At 40.3% G+C, this 21,850-nt stretch overlaps 1 protein-coding gene and 1 long non-coding RNA gene across 2 annotated transcripts; one reads left to right on the top strand and one right to left on the bottom strand.

Moving 5' to 3' along the window:
• Window positions 1-1,080: 1,080 nt before the first annotated feature.
• fut11.S (fucosyltransferase 11 (alpha (1,3) fucosyltransferase) S homeolog) lies at window positions 1,081-7,324 on the bottom strand. Its single transcript, NM_001114826.1, is given in 3 exon segments — window positions 1,081-1,372; window positions 3,168-3,793; window positions 6,425-7,324. Coding segments are annotated over 3 exon segments (1,641 nt in total). The 5' UTR covers window positions 7,292-7,324; the 3' UTR covers window positions 1,081-1,224.
• Window positions 7,325-7,660: 336 nt separating this feature from the next.
• LOC108707322 lies at window positions 7,661-10,723 on the top strand. Its single transcript, XR_001934269.2, has 2 exons — window positions 7,661-7,885; window positions 10,453-10,723. It is a non-coding gene; the product is annotated as an uncharacterized LOC108707322 (long non-coding RNA).
• Window positions 10,724-21,850: the final 11,127 nt, after the last annotated feature.

Below are 21,850 nucleotides of genomic sequence, written 5' to 3'. Positions count from 1 at the left end.
AGGGGCAGCTGGGAAATTGACAATATGTCTAGCCCCATGTCAGATTTCAAAATTGAATATAAAAAAAATCTGTTTGCTCTTTTGAGAAATGGATTTCAGTGCAGAATTCTACTGGAGTAGCACTATTAACTGATGCGTTTTGAAAAAAAACATGTTTTCCAATGACAGGATCCCTTAAGCTAATGCTGACCACATAGGAGCCAGGTGTCTTTTTATCCTAAACTAATACTGGATACAGTGGAAGTAAGCATTCCAGAATTAATATTCCAATGAATAAAATTGATGCTGGGATGTCAAAGCTTGCTGGGTTCAAGAACTAGGGCCAAACAGGGGGAGGTTACAGGTATGGGATCCATTATCCAGAAACCCGTTATCCAGAAAGCTCAGAATTATGTCTCCCATTCAAATAATCCCAATTTTTAAAAAAATGTCTCTGTAATAAAAAAACAGTACCTTGTACTTTATCCCTACTAAGATATAATTAATCCTGCCGGAATGTCAGTAGTAACATTCCAGGAGTTTGCATCTGGGACTACCCACAGCTGAAAGCTACACCTGTTGGTGCTCCTTGCTTAAATGGATGCATTGCTGAACCAAATATGACTTTAGAAGGTGCTGTTTAAGTCAAAGTCTTGCTGTTGCTTTTAACAAACAAGACAAGGCCTGTTCAGAAATGTTGTTTTACTATCAAGCCAGAAATAACACCCAGGAGATAGACCAGCACCGTCTGAATGTTTTCATATTTCAGATTTGTGTTAACACATACATTATATATATTTCTGAAAGGGGATATTCACCTTCAGACAAATTCATATTTGACATTAAATTATAATTATTTTAAAATATATATATTTTGCATCTACTTGCAACATTAGTAAAGTGCCTGGGGGCTCCAGGACAGTTCCAAAGCTTGGAAGGCAAGAGACACGCCCTCTGTATCACACAGCCTGTATGCAATTGAGTTTTTTTTTTTAACATTTGAGTTCATAAGTGCAAGAGTTAGTGGGGTATTTCATTTTTTATTTTTTTTTAAATGACACAATGAGGAATGTCGATGGTACTAAAAGTACTTCAGTCTTATTCTTGTCAAATGAAAGATTTATTTTCTCATTTAATCCTGGTCTTCTTTTAAATATTTAGGCATAAAAACATTGGCAATATAATAGTAAAAAAAAAAACAAAAAACAAAACATATAAAAATACTTATTTATATATTAATACTGGTCAGTGATTCATATTTCGTTTTATATACATTTCATGCATATAATCCCAAAATTTATCCTGGTTGGTTTCATTTCGCTGAATCATTGCAGTAAGAGCCTGTCCCTGGTCAAAACTCTGCCAGAAATCCTGCAACCACATCTGCTTCCAGCTGAAAAACACAGGAAAAAACAACAGAATTTTATTAATTTATTATTTATTTTGAATACAAAGCTATTCGGTATATGTATTGCGTGTATGGTGGGAGACGAGCTGACCGATATCGACGGAAGACTTGGATATCAGTTGGCTCCTCAATCAGCCCAGGTGGAAAATTTTGATTGGGTGCCATTGAAGTCACCCACAGTAAAGGTGGCCATAGACGCACCGATAATATTGTACAAAATGAATTTTCGTACAATATTCGGTGTGGGTATGGTGGGAGACGAGACGACCAATATCGGCAGAAGACTTAGATATCAGTCAGCTCGTCGATTGTGATGGGCGGAAAAGTTTGATCAGGCGCTTTTGAAGGTACCTGAACATCAGTCATTGATAGTGCTGAAACGTCAGATACAGGTAGAATTCTATTTTCTATCTGTATACTCGATGATTCAGATCTACACTTGTGTGTTGAAACAAACAATCTTTCCTGAAAAGATCTTTTTCAGGAAAGAAGGTAATTCTAACAGATACAGGTAGAATTCTGTTGTTTCTACCTGTATATCTGATGATTCAGCTCTACACGTGAGTATTGAAACAAACAATCTTTCTTGGAAAGATCGTAATTGTTACATCTAAGGCCACCTTTAAGCTTGTGTATGGCCAACTTAAATCACTTGTAACTCACAAAAAGGATTCCTAAATCCCCAGCCTCTCCAGTCAAATAGCGTGGTGTCCAGAAAAGAGGTCGGCACCTCTCCAATATACATAGAGACGAGAAAATTCACCAGACACTCAACAGCAAGTGAAGCGGGACGGACCCCTGCATGTTTATTCAAGTCTTGTGATGTAACGTTTCGGGGGCGGGCCCCTTCGTCAGAAATCTGACATCTGATGTCTGACGAAGGGGCCCGCCCCCGAAACGTTACATCACAAGACTTGAATAAACGCGCAGGGGTCCGCCCCGCTTCACTTGCTGTTGAGTGTCTGGTGAATTTTCTCAACTTAAATCACTACAATCTATTTCAAAGATTTTCTGATACAGTTTATACACACCAATTAATACATGCAGTCAAGATTTCTATGTCAGGAGCAATCACAAGTGCTGTGCACTGCTTATGGCAGCAGAAAGCCAAAAAAAAGTAGAAGACCTCAAACGTAGACTGCTAGGAAAATAAGAAAGCTCAAACTGACAGATGTGACTCTCTACAAGCCCGTAAAGCAGTGCCCAAACTTTTTGCAACGAGGGCCAGATTTGGTGAGGTGAAAATGTGCCGACCATTCAGCCCAACATTCTTTGAACCATAAACATTAAATTACAGGAATCAAGTAATCGTAGCAGTAATATTTGGGCACATTAGTGAAATGATCTGCCACTTGGTCTGTACTGCTGCCTGTGTGCTGAAGGTGTTAGTAATAGACACGTACTGGAACATAGTGACGCCATACTTCTTTAGTTTATAGTACAGGCACGTCAGTACGTCTATTGCACCTTCAGCCCTAAAGAAGTATGCGAAAACAGCGTGTTTCTACGTGCCAGTATGAGTCTATTTCTAACACATTCAGCACACAGGCAGCAGTATAGACCAAGTGGTAGATCATTTCAATAATGTGCCCAAATATAACCGCTATGGGATTCCTGATCGCACTGTGCTGGGGGGCCTCATTGTTATTAATTTCATGATGGAGGCTGAGGGCCGGTGTAAATATGAAAACGGGCCGCAATTGGCCACTTTGGACATGCTTGCTGTAGAGGACACGACTAAGTATTTTTAAAATGTCCCTATAGTAGAAAAACAAATTACCTGTCACTTTCAGGGATTTCCTCTGCACTACCAAATCCAGGTGTTGGCATTGGGCAGCCCATATGGCTGTAATCTGCAATATGAGGGTCTGGTGCAGCACGTCCTTGCTGGGATTTTTTATACATCTTCTCTGCTTTGATTCTGGAATTCTCCTCGTCACAAACAAAGCACTCAAATCCGTTCAAATAATTAGGTGCGGTCATGTCGTTGACCCCCCATTCTCGATTTTCCACGCTGGACAACAAAAATGAATTTGTGGTCCCACCAGGCTTTTTATATTCCAGATATTTCAGGTATTGCTCATCATCACTGTCTAAAGTCATTATAAACTCTGCAAGATCTCTTGGAGATGCAAAGTCATCAATCATTATAATAGAATGGTCGTTGGGCATCCAATCCCTCACAGAAGGTGACCCTCTATAAATCGGAATAGCTCCTAAATGCATTGGCCGCCACAGCTTCTCAGTCATATAATCTGAACAAAGGGCATTCTCCATGGCCAAGTGGAATTTATATCTTGCGGTAAATGCCATGAATTCTGGATCTTCAGTAGTAGCTGTTGATGTGTCTTCAAGTCTCTTGCTTGGATGCTCACGGTTCTTCAGACACTGTCCGTATGAATCGATCTGATATGCAGTAAAAAAAAGTTACGGTACCAGCACCTCGCTTAACATTAAGTTTATTACTGGTTTGTTTAAATTCCAAATATTCTAGTATGTCTTACTACTTACTACTGTCAATACGATCACATAAGCTTTTAGTAAACACAATAAACTTGAAGATTTAATGACTATATAATAATATATACTCATGAGGAAGTTACACTGAAGACTGAACCATCCTGCAAAATAAAGGTCTATGAAAATCTAAGACACTTGAGAAAATCAGAGGAAGGCAGGTAGGTGTCTTTGAGAAAGAATATGAGATGCACGATTGGCTGGAGCACAGTGATCAATACTTCCTACCTTGTCTATGAAGATTCTCATTTATCCAGGTCATGATATACAGTATGTAGTAGAACTAAGTCAAAGTCAACTGGACATTTAGAGTTTTTCTTGAAAACGTTTCACCACTCATCCAAGTGGCTTCTTTAGTTCAACAGAAGTGGTAGTGGCCGCTTTGACATCCTTACCCCGGCAGCTTCACAACAATTCACACTTCCAGTCATGTACATTGAAAGATTAACACCTGACTCAATAAAAATCATGGTACCATTGTGACTGGGTCACACTTTCACGCGTCTTGTGAGTTTCAACATCTTTGCGTTTACTAACCTCAAGGGATTAATTGCCGGGGAATACTTCCTACCTTGCTGACAAGACAAAAAAAATACGATATATGGCAGCAGTGAGACATTTGCCCTCTGAGAGGTAAATACAGTTTGTTCGGAGTTTCATAGTAGCGGATACTGTAATCAGACTGCAGCAAAGTATTTTAATATCATTTTTTTGTAACTGAAATTCCCTCAGCTTGCAGCTCAATGTAACTAGTTTCTTAAAAATGTGTGTGAATAAATATATACGGGTATGGGACATGTTAACCAGAATACTTGGGGCCTGGGGCTTTCCGAATAATGTAATCTTTCAGTAATTTGGATCATCATTTTTAAAAATTTAGATTATTGGATAAAATGGAGTCTATGGGAGATGGCCTTTCCGTAATTCGGATCTCTCCGGAAAACAGATCCCATATATATGTATTACAAGTCACCTCGGAGTTTCATGACCTCTAGTCATGTTGTGTTCCTTATATATTCTCTGGATAACAACTACATAATAATGATAGTAATCCTACTTCCCAAGAGGATGACAAAGTAATGAAAGAGAGGAAAATATCAAATTTTTGACATAATCTCACTCAGTTGGCCTCATGTGAAAAGACTAGGAAAAGGTGCATGAACACAAAAAAAAAAAAAAAAAAAAAAAATATATATATATATATATATATATATATATATATATATTTTTTTTTTTTATGCAGACCTACGTGATTCTTCAGAATCAGAGGAACCCTAGGCTGGCACAGTCATTCAATCCAACCAGGGAGGTAGACACCATCACCTTGTTCCCTGTTAAACTAATGGATTCTGGGACATTTCATGGTGGGTGGTGCCAGATGAGGAATGTCAAGTCCCAGAATCCATCATTTCAACATGTAACAGGGTAAAGGTCCCCATAGACACAAAGATTTTTCTTTGCTGAACGTCCGATTTTAGCAAAATCCGTCAAATTATCGTGAAGTTAGTGGGATTCGAACGATCGTACATGGTACGATTTTTGGTCCGACATCTGTCAGAAAATTGATCGGCCAGGTTAAAAAATCTTTATCGGTCCCAGTACAATCTATTGTTTGCAGGGCCAAGCAGGCAGCTACCCTTCAGTTTTGCTGGCAATATCGCCTGAAATGGTCTTTTTAGTTGATGGACACATCGTACATTTCAACGATCGTTTTGAGATAATCGTAGTCTCACGATGAAGAAAAGATCTTTACATTTATGGCCAGCTTAAAGGAGGGGTTGAATGACTCCTAAGGGTAGTGGCAGAGGGGGGAGATTAGTCGCCCAGCGACAAAACGTCTCTACTTCGGGCAACTTATCTCCCTGAAATGCCTTTCCGTCAGCAAAAATACGAATCACCGGCGGGATGGCATACGAAACGCTTCGGATTTCGCACAATGTTTCCTCGAGAGGCAACTTCGGAAATGTATGCCATCCAGCTGGCGATTTTTATTCTTGCAGGCGGTAAGGCATTGGTAAGGCAATCTCCCCATCTGACAACAACATAAAAGTCTTAAGGGGAGGTGGAATAATTTGTTTTTGACTAGCACTGACATGTTTGTGTAGATTCTCATTTAACCAGGTCATGGTATATCTATAGAAATAAGTCAAATCAACTGGACTTGCTGTGTTTTTTTTTCCTTGAAGACGTTTCACCAGTCATCCAACTGGCTTTCTCAATTCAGCCAGTTGGATCACTGGTGAAACGTCTTCAAGGAAAAAAACACAGCAAGTCCAGTTGATTTGACTTATTTCTATAGATACTAGCACTGACAATTATGGTTTCCTTTCAATCTTAGGAATCATGTATGTCTGTGTCAATAAACATGTATTTAGTTCTGACGGTGTAACTTTTTTTTTTACATTAGCCCGATTGAAAAAGTACCGTGTAAAAAAAATGAAGGTATATTCTTCCTGTTCAGATGTTCAAGCCTTCTGCTGCTCTGAAAGACAGATTTTGCACTGCATAATATTCGCTTACCTCCAAGTGTTTCATTAATTCTTTCACATATCGGTCCCTGTCGGAGGGTACGTCACAGTGAGACTGCATATACAAGACAGGAGCGTATCCGTTTTTCCGCCATCTGTTTTTTTCAGCCATAGACAGGGCCGGGTTGTGCAGGTAGCCTATAGTGGGCAGCCACTGCAAGGTCAGAGGGTAGTCGGACTCTCTTCTAAAAGTGGCAGTATAATTAAAGAGCCTAATGCCGGGCAAATGAGAAAGTACATAGTTGTTCATTGGCGACTCCTCGTGAAACAAAGCCCACGTCTGATGGGGCAACCTGGGCAGCGGAGCTTCGTAGGCCCGGAAATCCGTCCCATAGAAAATGATGGATTTGGTTCTCTTGTGGAGTTTGACGCTCTTGTTCTTGGTGACCATGCAGGAGCCCAGGGGGCAGTCTATTCGCTCCGTCTCTCCCGGAAAGTGAGGAAATAAGTTCTCGCTCCACCAGAGGAGTATGGGCAGCTCTTTGTTGCTTCTCCGGTCGCTGTTCCCGGGGCCTCTGTAGGAGTCGGCCGCCATTGTGCCCAAATCGGTGCCAGAGAAGGGGCTGGAGGGCTGGAAAGAAGAAGAGGAGGAGGAGGGCTCCCACTGCTCAGACAGGATTGGCACATTATCCTCTGAGGGAACTCTCAAGTCACTACGTGGGCTCTGGTCCAGACCAGCCTCCTCCTCACAGGGGCCCTCCAGCTGCTCTCCCCCTGGTACATTGGCACTGGCTCTCTGTGTGGGCTCAGCCAATAAGCAGAGGGCACACAGGGTCACCACACAAGTCACAAAGTGGAAGGTACCAAGGTGAAACCCGGCAAAGTTACCACAGAGTAGCCGAGTGCAACCAGGAGTCATCCTTCCTCCAAGTTCCCGCTCCGTTATACACACACACTTACACACTTCACCCTAGAAATACTTTCCTCGGCGACCCCCGTTACCCGTATCGACCCCTCTCCCTGTGACACATCCCCCCATCACCGTCCACCACACGACCCCCTCCCCCATCAGCGCGCTCCAATGTACAAGGTCCCCATCAGTCCCTGTTTCTTCACAGAGATTGGCCGGCTTCCAAAGCGAGGGAGGGCAGCAGCACGTGACCTCGTTGCTTTCCACGTTGGAAAGGGTTTACGCCAGCCTCTTGCGTGGCGGACCGAACGGCATGGTGGATCTGACGTCACCGCCTGTTCAAAGACCGGCCTGGGTATTCCATGTGGGAGGAGCGACGGGATATAAATAATCACACCCTGTAGCTGAGCCGGTAGTCGCTGTGTGTGAGTTGCGAAGAATAGTTGTGAGGAATCAACAACCGCTGCTCTTTATTCGCAAGCATAGGCCGCGACTTCCTGGAGGCAGATATGAAGCCACGCACTGCATCGTGTAGGAAACCGTCTGCTCCTGCTCCTCGTCGTCCTCATTCTACTACTACTATTACTGCTACTACTGATGCAGGTGAGATTGGTTTGCAAAACTCCCTACACAGGCTATGGACATTGTTATCTTCAAAGGAGTGTCCCTTGTTTTTTAAGTGTAGAAAGAGCTGAGTTTTCTCTCCCTCCTGTGCTGAGCCATTCGCTTGGTGAGCAGTTGTTTTGTCTCCCCAGTGTATAGATCTGTGCTCTCCTCGCTACACTGGACTCCGTATACCACATTGCTTTGTTTTTCTTTAAGGGTTGGATCCTTTGGGTGCACCAGTTTTTGTCTCGGTGTGTTGCTAGGTTTTAAAAACACAAGGACGTGGTGTTTTTTAAAAATCCTTCTGAGTTTCTCCGACACTCCAGCTACATATAGGGTTGCCACCGGCTGGTATTTTACTGGCCTAGCCGGTCCCCGCCCCCCAGACTGGGCCTTAGTCAAAACAGCAGCAACAATATTCAGAACAAGATGAGCGAACAAAATCAGATATGTGTAGACCTGCTGTTTCAACACACACCATCCATCATGTGATAAGCATTCAATTTGAAAGTAAAGGAAACAGACCAGGAACAGGCAGTACTTTAGTCTGCAAACACCCTTTATTGGTGTATTTTCACTCACGACATGTTTCGGGAACCAGTCCCCGAAAAAGGGACTGGTTCCCGAAACATGTCGTGAGTGAAAATACACCAATAAAGGGTGTTTGCAGACTAAAGTACTGCCTGTTCCTGGTCTGTTTCCTTTACTTTCAAATTCAAAACAGCAGCAACCCAGCCCAACAAGAAAACCAATAGAAAGAACCGCCTGGAAACGAGTAGGCGAAACAGTCATCCCATATGTAGCTGGAACACCAAGTCCCTGTGTTTTTCAAACCTAGCAACACACTGAGATTTATTGAGAAAAATTACAACGTTTCGAATACCAACTGTTTTAAGAATTTTAGGCATTCAAATATAACCAGGGTAGTCTGCTCTGTGGCTGTTACGTGATTTTAGAATATTTTTAAGGCGTATCGAATCTCCACTTGGGGGAAAATTACTATGCGTGTTATTAGCCTGGTGTCCGCTCCAACCCGCGTAGCTTCCACCCGCTGTCGCTCCCATAGGCGCCTGGAGATGACGTCACTGCCCTCGCCTTACGCGTTTCGTCTCCTTGGGACTTCTACACTTGAAAAAGGGTTTCACCCGAAACATGTAGTGTGTTGCACTGCTAATAAAACACATGCAGTTTGAAAATACTGCTTTGAAGCTGTCTATTCCAATAATTTGACTTTATCGTGCTCCTTGGGACTTCGTCAGAGGCTTCGTGTGGGCAAGGTCGCCTTAAAAATCTTCTTAAATCACGGAACAGCCACAGAGCAGACTACCCTGGTTATATTTGAACGCCTAAAAGTCTTAAAACGTTTGTAAGTACCCAACTTATAAATCAGACACGTGGTGGAAGTAATCAAGCACCTTTAAAGTAAAATTTTGGGAGAGTCGCGTGGAACTACAACTACCAACAACCCGCTACACTTAGATTCTCTTTATGCTGCTTTCTTATTTCTCTTTTTGCGCTGACTCATACAGACTGTTATATTGTGATTGCCACCCGAGGAGAAAACGGGATAAACTGAGTCGGAACCAATGGAGAATTCTGGGAACTGTAGTTTTACCACATTGTGAATACCAACTGTGCTCTTTCTTATTATCCTTGAGAAAAGAGCACATTTGTTGTCGATACGTCGGATTTTTATTAAGTAAACCTTGATTTTTTCACAAGTATTCCTGTTGAGTGCGGTACTATGTTCTCTAGAGAGATATAGAGATCTCTAGAGAGATTTAGAGAGAGACACTAGGTAGATGAAGTGGGGAGGTGACCAGGAAGTCGCTTTACATGCCTTTTTTTTTTTTTTTTTGTTTGTTTTTTTTTGTGGTCCCACCTATATATATTATAATACATTTCCTTGATTTTACCTGATTTCATTCTGGTCCCTTGAAAAAAATTAAAGGTTCTACTGTTATATAACTGTCTACTCGAGTTTAAAATTAGATTATGACTCGCTTGTTTTTCTCCTGCAGGTATTATCTATATCATGAGTCAACCCCATGCCATATAACATACGCACATTGTCTGCGTCCTTCATAAGGGCAACACTTGAGGCACATTTATAGTATTAATGCCGGAAAATTTAAAAGCTTACCTCCCTCTGGAACTGATGATCAATTATAATGTAGTCCATTTACTGAATGGAAATGATATAAGCTATAGAAATAATGGAAACAGTCGCATAATAGAAGCAAACGGACTGTGTCGCAGCCCCTGCTGTGCATTCAATTCATATTGAAACCCTGTTGATTGAATTACAGTCAAACCCATTTTACATTTTTTTTTTTTTTTTTCAGGGGGCCAGAAAAAAAGGTGTAAAATACAAATTCTGATTTAGTCATTCTTTTTGGCAGAATAAATTGCAATGCTATGGACCATTCCGAATAAGTCACTCTGTATTGGTTATTGATAAACCAGCCCTTTAACTTGTCCTTTATAGTATATTGTATAGCGTTGGCAGCTCTTTGTCCAGATGGAATCAAATTTGACGTTATATCCCCCATTCTGTTTTTTAGATGAAGATCCCATTCACTTGTTGGTCATTCAGCTCCGGCTGATTGGAGATAAATGTGACCTTATACAAAGAGTGCAGAATCTGCTGGCGAAACGCTCTTCCGGAACTTGATACAAGTGTCGTGCAACATCGGCAGGAACAAAAAAAAAACAAAAAAAGCTGGGGGAAAAAAAAAACCTGGAATTTGTTCTAATACGACTGGGAATGTGGCACAACGGTCTCTTCAACAACAGTTTTCCGGTCATGAGGAATCCACTTGGGGATAAAGGAGATATCTGTGGGATTCAGAGGATTCACTGAGGAGAAAACAATGGAGATGTCTGTGGGATTCAGAGGATTCACTGAGGAGAAAACAATGGAGATGTCTGTGGGATTCAGAGGATTCACTGGCTGCTCTTATCTGAGTTCATCTGCAGAACTGAAACTCTTCAGCGACACTATGTAGTTGGAAGGTGATCACAAACTGTTGCCATGGGAAACTGTATACACTGGATGAACTGCAGACTGGTCGTTTTATATTCTACCATCTAAAGCTGTAATCATTATGAAATACTTTCTGCTAAACATCTGTCCTCTGTCTTCTCACCTGGACTGTTAGATGTGTTTACCTGTCAACGGCAGTTTTTTATGTGTACAGTAGTGTGATTCAGTCGATGATTACAATTTCAGTGCTGCCTGCTTGAAAGTCTTTAGGACATCGAAGACTTCTTTTTATGGCCACAGAAAGATGGATATTTGGCCTACTATGTCATTAAATTGGGCAGCACACTTTTTTTATTTTTTATTTTACAATATGATTTTGTATAACTTTGTTTTAAATGCTGCAGATAATGGAGTCCCAAGCATTACACAGTGCTAATGCTATAAACTAGGTTTCTGAGCTATGAGTTGCTCAATGTAGCATTGCAAATTGCTTGTCATCCTGCACAGGAAGGGGTTAAAATCAAGTTCTGACTTTCTCAAAAGTCGCGTGGACTTTAAACCGCAAATGGCGCATTTTCAATAAAACTGATCGTTTTGCCTTATTTTATTTACTATCCATAAACAGAATTCTAATAAGTGCAGACCCAGACTGGCAAATGCCAGAGGGGCTGCTATAAGGTCCCATAGAAAGTCAATATTGTGGGGGCTGATTGGGCCTCTGTGTACCTGAAATGCCAGGGCCTATTTTAATTCTCAGTCCTGACCTGAATAAGTGTAAGTGGGCAAATTTATCAAAGGTCGAATTCAGAAGTTGTGTTTTTTTTTTTTAATTTCTTTAAATTTTAATGTTATTTATGGATATAAAAAAAAACTCGAAACATTTAACATTCAATCAAATAGGAACAATCTGAAAATTAAAATTGAGGTTTCCGCCGAAACCCCCCCCCAAAAAAAAAGTTGTTCCCCCCCCCCCCTCAATGGAGTCAATGGGGCATCATTTTTACAGTGAAAATAAACTGTTTTGGCAAAAAAAATGTTGAAAATTAGAATTTACCATTCAAACCTTAGTAAATGTAGTAGTTCTATGCTCTGTTCAAAGTACAGTTTGGTTTTTTTTACAGGATTTATGAGCAAATTACACTCCCGAAGAATTTTTATTCTTGTTAAAAAAAAAAAAAAAAAAAAAATTGGGACCCATTCTACAAAAACTGCCTGTCTGTGTTTTTCCTTCTGTTTCTATGTTCTTGTGATGAGGCTGGAAATGGGGACAGATTGACATAGGTAGTGAATGTGAAATGCAGTTTGAGGGATACATTTCTAAAAACCTGACTCTGCATGTTTGGGGCAGCATTAAGACTTGCTAGGGAAGCCTCCATTTCTTTTGTTTGTATATCCGGCCCCTCCCCAAGTACAGCTCTCATAACTAATTTCAGGAAGAATATTATACCACCAAATCTGTATATATATATATATATATATATATATATATATATATATAAAATACTTGTGGTTTCCGCACTCCACTGAATAAAGCAAAATACACAATTAATTTTTTGGATGTGGTTCTCACCTTGAATGGCACTAAAGTTGATTTCACCCTATACCGCAAACCAACTGATAAAAATGTTTTATTGCATTTTTCAAGCAGTCATCCAAATTCAATGAAAAAGTCCTTACCAATTTCCCAATTTTGCAGGGTTTTACGGAACAATTCGAACACAAATAATCGGGAACTACAGCTGATTGAGATGTGAAATCGTTTTAAAGACAGGGGCTATTCTGATAAAGTGTTAACTGAAGCTTTGAGTATAGCGAGGGCTCGCTCTCAGGGCCGGATTCCCCCTAAGGGTGAACAACCAAATGTGGTGTTTAGTACTAGGTACAATCATGGTACGATGAATATGGGCAGGTTTGTTAAAAAACAATGGAATATTATCCAGGCGGATAAGGATTTAACCAGAACTATCCCAAATCCCCCAATAGTATGTTACAAAAGGGGCACAAATTTGAGGGATTTATTGGTTAAAAATGACCCTGTTCTGTGTTATACCGCAAAACCACGGACGTGGCTGGGCAACAAACCAGGCTGTTTTAGATGCCCCACCTGCACCTCATGTCGCTACATGTCCCCCAGTCAATCATTTTTGCACCCACATACTGGCAAACGGTTGGAGATTAGACATCATATTACATGTAGTACCACACGTGATATATCTTATCACATGCCCGTGTGGGTTATCCTATGTCGGAAAAACTGACCTGACCCTTAGGCTCCGGATGGATGCCCATCGATCCGCAATAAGCACGGCTTTTAGGGATGGGAAAACTACAAAACCGGTGGCCAAACATTTTTTGGAAAAAGGCCACAGACTTCCAACTTTTAAATTTATTGGGATTGATCATATTCCACCACTTAGAAGGGGAGGGGATCGTTCTAATATTCTACTCCAACGTGAGGTATTTTGGATAAAAAAACTAAATACTTTAGCTCCTTTAGGCCTGAATGAAAATTGTCCCTTAACGTGCTTTTTACAGCAGAGGTAAGACATTTGTTTGCCAGATTGTGCTACATTGTGTGTGCTTTTTTTTTTTTATTATTTTCTGTTTAAATATTTTTGAGTATTTTGATACATTGTACATATTTGAGTAATATGCCTCTGTAGATTGTAACGAATATGTATGTGCAGGTCTCTGCTTTCTCTATAATTTACTCTGTGATTTTATCTATTTTTTATTTTACTTTCTTTTCTTTTTGGTGTACATTTATTTCACAGGTTTTCTAAATGCTTTATCCTAGTCACATGGGTAATAACACATGCTGATGATTGGCTTCCTCTCTAATTTCACTTGACTTTGATCTGGTGTACGTGATTGTGTGAGTGCCTTTCCCTTCCTTCTTTTTGGTCTATTTAAAGGTTTGATTTTAAACATTCGTGGTCTTGAAAAAGGTCCTAGATGCGGACCGAAACGTCGGCCTGTTTTTAATTAACTTAAATAAAATTATGGTTTTAAAATAACCTATTTAAATGTTCCCAGTGTGCACTCATTCTCCCTTGGAAAATCTATATATATGTATATATACACATACATAGCAGCTTTATTTCTTTAGGTCTACATAGATGCAGGATGCAAAAGTGTTCACAGTTGTCTGTTATTCACAAGGTACTTTGCATCTATACCTAATCCTTGGGACTAGTAAACCTGAGCTGAAATCTACACAAAAAACACAGACGCAAAAGACTGTCATTTTGGGCGGAAGGGCTTTTTCTCAGCCTGCATTTATATACAGACACTGTCCTTACTGCTGTAGTTTGCTGACCTATTCGCATTATATTTCCTCAAAGTTTGTGAAGATTAGGAATAATGTCCTGGCTAAAACCAGGACTAAAAGTTATCTCTAGTATTTATGGGTGTCATAAAAACGGGACTCTCAACCACACGTAATTCTTGGGTTTGGCTTTAAGGGGTTACGCTCAGGGGCCGATTTATCAAGGGTCGAATTAATAAACCCTCAAATTCGACCCTCGAAGTTAAATCCTTCAAATATCAAATTCAAAGGATTTAGCGCAAATCATTAGATCAAAGTAAAAATCTTTTGATCGAACAATAAAATCCTTCGAAACGAATGATTTTAAACGATCGATTGAAGGATTTTTCTTAGAAAAGTGCTGGGGAAGGTCCCCATAGGCTAATGTTGTACCTCGGTAGGTTTAAACTGCCGAAGTATGTAGTCGAAGTATTTTTTAAAGAGACAGTACTTCAACTATCGAATAGTCGAACGATTTTTAGTTCGAGTCGAAGTCAAAGGTCGTAGTAGCCTATTCGATGGTTGAAGTACCCAAAAAAATACTTTGAAATTCGAAGTTTTTTCATTCGAATCGAATCCTTCATTCGAAGCTTAGTAAATGTGCCCCTCAGTCTCTCAATCACCTTATACACAGGTTAGAATAACATCAGACCCCAAAACACACAAAATTCATTTGCTGCCACCATCTATCATTAACAGGTGATAAGAAACCTAATGTGACTAGTCCCCTGCCCTCTATAACAGGTAATAACTCACACTACAGAAATGCATCTTACACTCTCTCCTATGGTAGTTAGTCAGTCCTACTAGTTCAACAAGCACTCCGGCAGCCAAAGGGTTAATTAACATTCAAACACACTTTGCTGCTAGCCGTACTGGTTATTCAACATATAAATAGGCAACTTTCTCTTTCCACACATACAAAGAGTTCACTTAGGGGCAGATTTATCAAGGGTTGAATTTTGAAGTAAAAAATTCTTCGAAATTCGAACATCGAATTTAAATACTTTGAATATCGAATTCGAACTTTTTTCATCAAATTTGGGTATTCTGCGGTCGAAGTAAAATGGTTCGATCGAACGATTAAATCCTTTGATTGAACGATTTTATCGTACGATCGTATGATTTTACTTCGACTTAATAAAACTTAGAAAAATGCTGTAGATGGTCCCATAGGCTAACATAGCACTTCGGCAGGTTTAATTTGGCGCAGTATTGAAGTCAAAGTTTTTTTAAAGAGACAGTACTTCGATTATCAAATGGTCGAATATTCGAACGCTTTTACTTCGAATCGAAGTCGTAGTATCCTATTCGATGGTCGAAGTATCCAAAAAATTACTTAGAATTTGGAATTTTTTTACTTCGAAAATTCCCTCGAATTCACTTAGACCCTTGATAAATCTGCCCCTTAGGCACAAGCATTCATATGTGCTATGAGTCCGTTGGAGCACAAGGACAAACGTTATTAAAATATTTTTAATATTACCGCAGTAACCGTGCCTGTATATAAAAAGTATATTACAAAGAAGACGTACATTAAAAAAGAATTGCAAAAACAGTAAATAAAATAAAAGGGAGTAGAAACACAAAGAAAACCCTTTGTAATTTACCAAGTTTAGAATTTCTTGTTGTGTCCTCTGAGGGAACACTGAACATACAATCCACGGATATGGAGCCTCCTTGCATGACATTAGGTACTGGGTCTGTCACCTTTTTATTGCCTGCTGGGACATTCATTACTTTATGCATGAAGTAGGAGTCTCCAGGGACTTGTTATTTACGACCCCCTGCAGTCGCCTGGCGATTTAGATTTCCGAAGTTTCCTTGTGAGGCGACCGGCAATCAAATCGCTGCGAGTACCTTAGTGTCTTGTCATTATAGCAGGCGGCAGGCACGGGGAAAGCTATTCGGGGATATTGTCTATGGGGATGAGTTTGGGATGATCATGAGTCTATGGGAGACACCTTCAAGTAATTCGGAGCTTTCTAGATAACAGGTTTCTGAATAACAGATCCTATACCTGTATTAGCCTTGGTTATGCTGTGACACATACACTTACTTTTACCGTTTCTAGTAAAGTAATTCTTTACATGCTTTCCGGTAAACCTTCACTATGTCGACCCATGAATTGTTTTTTGTGCTAAACCTGTTATACAACTACAGTGTAATATGGATTCTAGCTATTTACCTATTTACACATATTTAATAGGCAGGGACTTTCCCAGCTGGTGACATTCTCCCCCAACAATAAAAGTTGTTTTCTGACGCTTTGAGCAGGAGCCTGATTATTGTTTCACTTGTGGTACCTAACGACACCAAACTAACATAACCCTAATTTTGTAGGCAATCGTGAATAATGTACGGTGTTGGTTTCACATTGGGCTTAAAATTAAATTAATACCATCCTTAAAAATAGCCCAGCAGTGTGCTGAGTTCCGCTGGGTCCCCTACACAGCCAGACAATTCAGAGGTTTTGGAGGAATTTTCAGCCCCAAACACATATTTCTTAAAGGAGAACTAAACCCTAAAAATGATAATGGCTAAAAATGTCGTATTTTATATACGGAACTTAGTGCACCAGCCTAAAGTCTCATCTTGTCAATAGCAGCAATGATCCAGGACATCAAACGTGTCACAGGGGGTCACCATCTTGGAAAGTGTCTGTGACACTCACATGCTCAGTGGGCTCTGAGCCCGACTTCCTGCCTGGTTCCATTTATAGACCCACACCGCCCCGCCGATGATGTCACAAAAGGGGCGGGACGAGAGGCGCACGTCTTTAAAGGGATACTGTCATGGGAAAAGACATTTTTTTCAAAATGAATCAGTTAATAGTGCTGCTCCAGCAGAATTCTGCACTGAAATCCATTTCTCAAAAGAGCAAACAGATTCAATTTTGAAATCTGACATGGGGCTAGACATGTTGTCAATTTCCCAGCTGCCCCAAGTCATGTGCTCTGATAAACTTCAATCACTCTTTACTGCTGTACTGCAAGTTGGAGTGATATCACCCCCCTCCCTTTTCCCCCCCAGCAGCCAAACAAAAGAACAATGGGAAGGTAACCAGATAACAGCTCCCTAACACAAGATAACAGCTGCCTGGTAGATCTAAGAACAACAATCAATAGTAAAAACCCATGTCCCACTGAGACACATTCAGTTACATTGAGAAGGAAAAACAGCAGCCTGCCAGAAAGCATTTCTCTCCTAAAGTGCAGGCACAAGTCACATGACCAGGGGCAGCTGGAAAATTGACAAAATGTCTCTAGCCCCATGTCAGATTTCAAAACTGAATGTAAAAAAATCTGTTTGCTCTTTTGAGAAATGGATTTCAGTGCAGAATTTTGCTGGAGCAGCACTATTAACTGATGTGTTTTGAAAAAACATGTTTTCCGATGACAGGATCCCTTCAAAAGCTCAAGTGGGAAGCCGGCATTTGTCGGAAAACAGTGTGCACATCCGGCTCGAACATGCGCACCGCTGACCCCTGGGTAAACCTGCAGGTCCCCTGGGTATCCGGCCGGCAGTGGCGTAACTAGTTGTTACTGGGCCCCATAGCAAATTCAATTTAGGGCCTGGAAATATTTATAAGTTGGCCTATTTTACCAAGATATATTAAAATTGCTAATTAATTAGGGTCTCACTGGGCCCCCTACACTCCTAGGCCCCCTGCAACCGCAGGGTCTGCTTCCTCTATAGTTACGCCCCTGCCAGCCGGCCCGCACATCACTAATGTGCAGTGAATCAGCAGAAAAGAAGATGGGGAGCTACTGGGGCATCTTTGGAGACACAGATCTTTACTGCTGAGGTTGTGGTTGCCTTGGGCTGGTACAGAAGCACAAAACATAATTTACAACATTTTTACTACTTCTTTAGTTCAGCTTTAGTTCTCCTTTAAATCTACTAGAAAATCATTTAAACATTCAGTAAAGCCAATAAGCTGATTTTGCTTCCAATAAGGATTAATTATATCTCAGTTGGGATCAAGTACAAGGTATTGTTTTATTATTACAGAAAAAAAAGGAAACCATTTTTAAAAATGTGGATTATTTGGATAAAATGAAGTATTTAGGAGACAGCCTTTCCGTAATTCGGAGCTTTCTGGGTAGCGGGTTTTCTGGATAACGGATCCAATACCTGAAGTCTACTAAAAGATCAATTACCCAATAGGATTGCTTCGCCTGCTATAACAATTCATTATACCTTAACTGGGATCAAGAACAAGGTACTGTTTTATTATTACAAAGAAAAATGAAATTCGAATTATTGGATTACGACGGAGTCTATGGGAGACGGCCTTCCCGTAATACGGAGCTGTCTTGATAATGGGTTTCCGGATAATAGATCCCATACCTGTAGAGAAAATATAAACATAATAGATATGTTAGTCAGTAAGGAGTTGAGTGTAATTTCGCCTGTAGAGAAGCACCACCTTCCATCAAAATCTTTGCCCTGGGTCCTATAATATTGGCACATTTTATATAGTGAAATTCAAGAGCAGCTGCTTTGGTGGTACCATATCCACTGCATTGTCCCTTTAATATAGACCAGCTTCTGTTTCCCTTCGTCACTGCATGTTACAAACCTTTGCAACACACATTGCATTGTCATTGTCGGTGGGAAATAGGGAACTTTAGGGCAACAAAGCAGAAGTGGTGGTTTTTTATCTACCATATTGGTGCAATTCAGTGAGCAAAATGCAACTGATTTAACCTTTTATCATGTGGCTTAAACTTCCACAGTATTTTGAAATAAATGACAGGTTGAAAAGGATGGGGGGGGGTGCTAAAGTGAAAATAATATGTTATATTTTTGTGTGTAATATGTTTGTTCATTGTTTGGCTGTTATATTAACAATAATGTCCTCTCTTCAAAAAAAATCATGTAAACATTAAATAAACCCAACAGGCTGATTTTTCCCCAAATAAAAATTAATTATATCTTAGTTGGGATCAAGTGCATAGTAGTGTTTTATTATTACAGAGAAAAGGAAGTAAATTATAAGGGGGTTATTTATTAACGCGTGGTAATAAAAGACGCGTTTTTTTCGCAATTTATTATGCCCCGAAGCTATTCCAAGTCTAAATCCGAAAATATGCCATCTAAAACTACAGAATTCATGTAAAAGTCAGTGGCAGATGTCCCCTTAACCATTTGAAGTTTATTTGACCCTCACGAAATGTTTGGATTTTTGGGGTTTGACGCTGATTTTTCTGCAAAAACTCGAATTTTTCATGTTTTTCGAGAGTCAAACACAAATAATCCGGGGTTTTCGAGCGACAATTGCAAAAACTTGCGGTTTTTCCCAATCCGATTTTTTAGAGCTTTTTTATTGATAAATAAGGGCAAATTGTGGATTCTAGTTTGGTCTGACTTTTTTAATTAAATAATCTGAAAACTTCAGATTTTGATAAATAACCACCTAAAATGTTTAATTATTTGATTAAAATAGAGTTTATTGGAGGCCTTCCCTCAATTTTGAGCTTTATGGATAACAGGTTTCCTGGATAACGTATCCTATACCCGTATATGTAGTTAGTATGTAGTTAGTAGTGTAGTAGTAAACATCTATGTTTCTGATTTCATATAAAAGTGATTGACTTAAAGGAGAAATAAAGCCAAACATACAGTAAGTGACCCCTGCACTGGCTCAACACCCCTCTCCCTAACTGCAGTCACGACAATCAGTAAGTGGCATTGCCATGCTCGCCATGACTTTTGGCTCTTTGCTTGCTCGGACAAAATCCACTTCCCCTCACCCCCGTAGCTTTTTTATTTTACTATTGTAATTGTATTTTGAAAAGATTTGTGCCAGTCTCCTCCAGCAAGACAGGTCTGTCAGTCCAGAGCCACCAGGGCAGAGAATAGAAAAGGACAGACCATGCTTTCAACATATACAAATAAAACGACTTAGAATTATGTTTTCATATATTTTGCAAAAAAATTGGGGTTTTTTTTCATTTACCTGTCCTTTAAAGGGATTTTGGCATGATTTTCATGGTGTAGTTTATTTCTTAATTAAATGTTTACATTTCAAATTATTCACTCTACCATATAATATTTTATTCCTGACTATGTATTTTTTTTAGTTGTAATATTGGTGGGTAGGCGACATATCAGGTCATTGTGCCTGATCCTGTCTTGTTACAACACTTCCACTTCCAGGATAAAAAAGGGATGGGATCTGTTATCCAGAATGCTCGGGACTTGGGGTTTTCCGGATAACGGATCTTTCTGTATTTTGGATCTTCATACCTTATCATGTAAACATTAAATAAACCCAATAGGCTGGTTCTGCTTCCAATAAGGATTCATTATATCTTAGTTGAGATCAAGTACAAGGAACTACTTTATTGTTACAGAGAAAAAGAGAATAATTTTTTAAAAACTGGTTTATTTGATTATAATGGAGTCTATGGGAGACGGTATTTCCGTAATTTGGAGCTTTCAGGATAACAGATTTCCAGATAACAAATCCCATACCTGTAAGTTACCTGTCTAACTGCTGAGCGAGAACTGCAATAGCGTCGGTCACCGTTAGGTCAGTCTTGCTACACTGAATGTCTTTTGTGTGTTTTTATTTTTTGTGTTATTTTTGTGTTAATCACAGGCATAAGGTAAATGTTACATTAACTATAAAAAGTCATATATTACGTTTTGGAAAGCTAAAGTACAGTGCACATTACAGATACACTGGAGCATGCATGACTCATGTTATGGGCTTGATAGCGAATATCTCACCTATCAGGAAGAAGGAAACTGAAATCTAGGGCAGTAAAACAGGTCTCTGCTTGTGATCATACAAAGCAGGAACATTGGAATGTAACTGACCTTAAAGAGACAGCTCACCTTCCCACCTTAAAGCGACGGCGCACCTTCCCAACAAACCACTACATTCAACATAGTGTGAAACTGCAAACAACTTTATTATTGGCTGGTAATTGACTGACCTTATTGAAGGCAGATTAATGACACGTGGGGCCCCCAGGCTCCATCCACACAGACCCCCTTCTAGGATACTGCTGGGTCCGTATTTGTGTACATCTAGGCATGCGAACACCGAGCTCTCCATACCAGTTTGGGTTTGGTCCACATCAGAGAAGTCACTGGATCTGCACCCAGGACTGTATTTAGGTCTGAAACTGCCCTAGACATCGGACCTAAACATGCCCTTATGTTGTGCGTGTGATGTCAGCGTGTCATGCGCGTGATGTCAACGTGTCATGCGTGTGACATCGCACAACGCATTCAGTGTCAGCATGCCGTGTGCGTGATGTCACTTCCCGTGCTTCCTCTGCCCCCCTACCCCTCAGCTCCGTCACCAGATTTCCTATGGAAGTCAATGGCAGAGGGTGGAGTTATTAAAAAAGAATGTAAAAAATAGGAACCCTGAGGGCCGCCCCCAAAACCGTGCGGCCCTAGGCACATGACTAGGGGGCCTTAATATAAATACAGCCCTGTATGCACCCCTCCAGAAACATACACCCTGCTTGCCTTCTTCTACTAGCAGATGCACCAACCAGACCCATCGGCGCTAATAAAAATAAATATTAAAAGAAAATAGAAATAATAATTGGGCCCCTGATCACACTGGGTTCCTAGGCTATAGCCTAGGGGAGCCTGTGCATCAATCCACCCCTGAGCCCCAGTACTTGCAATCTCCTACATT

This window comes from Xenopus laevis, chromosome 1S, assembly GCF_017654675.1.
Source record: "Xenopus laevis strain J_2021 chromosome 1S, Xenopus_laevis_v10.1, whole genome shotgun sequence".
NCBI lineage: Eukaryota > Metazoa > Chordata > Amphibia > Anura > Pipidae > Xenopus > Xenopus laevis.
Note: the sequence above shows the minus strand (reverse complement) of the source record. Positions and strands in the feature narration are given on the sequence as shown.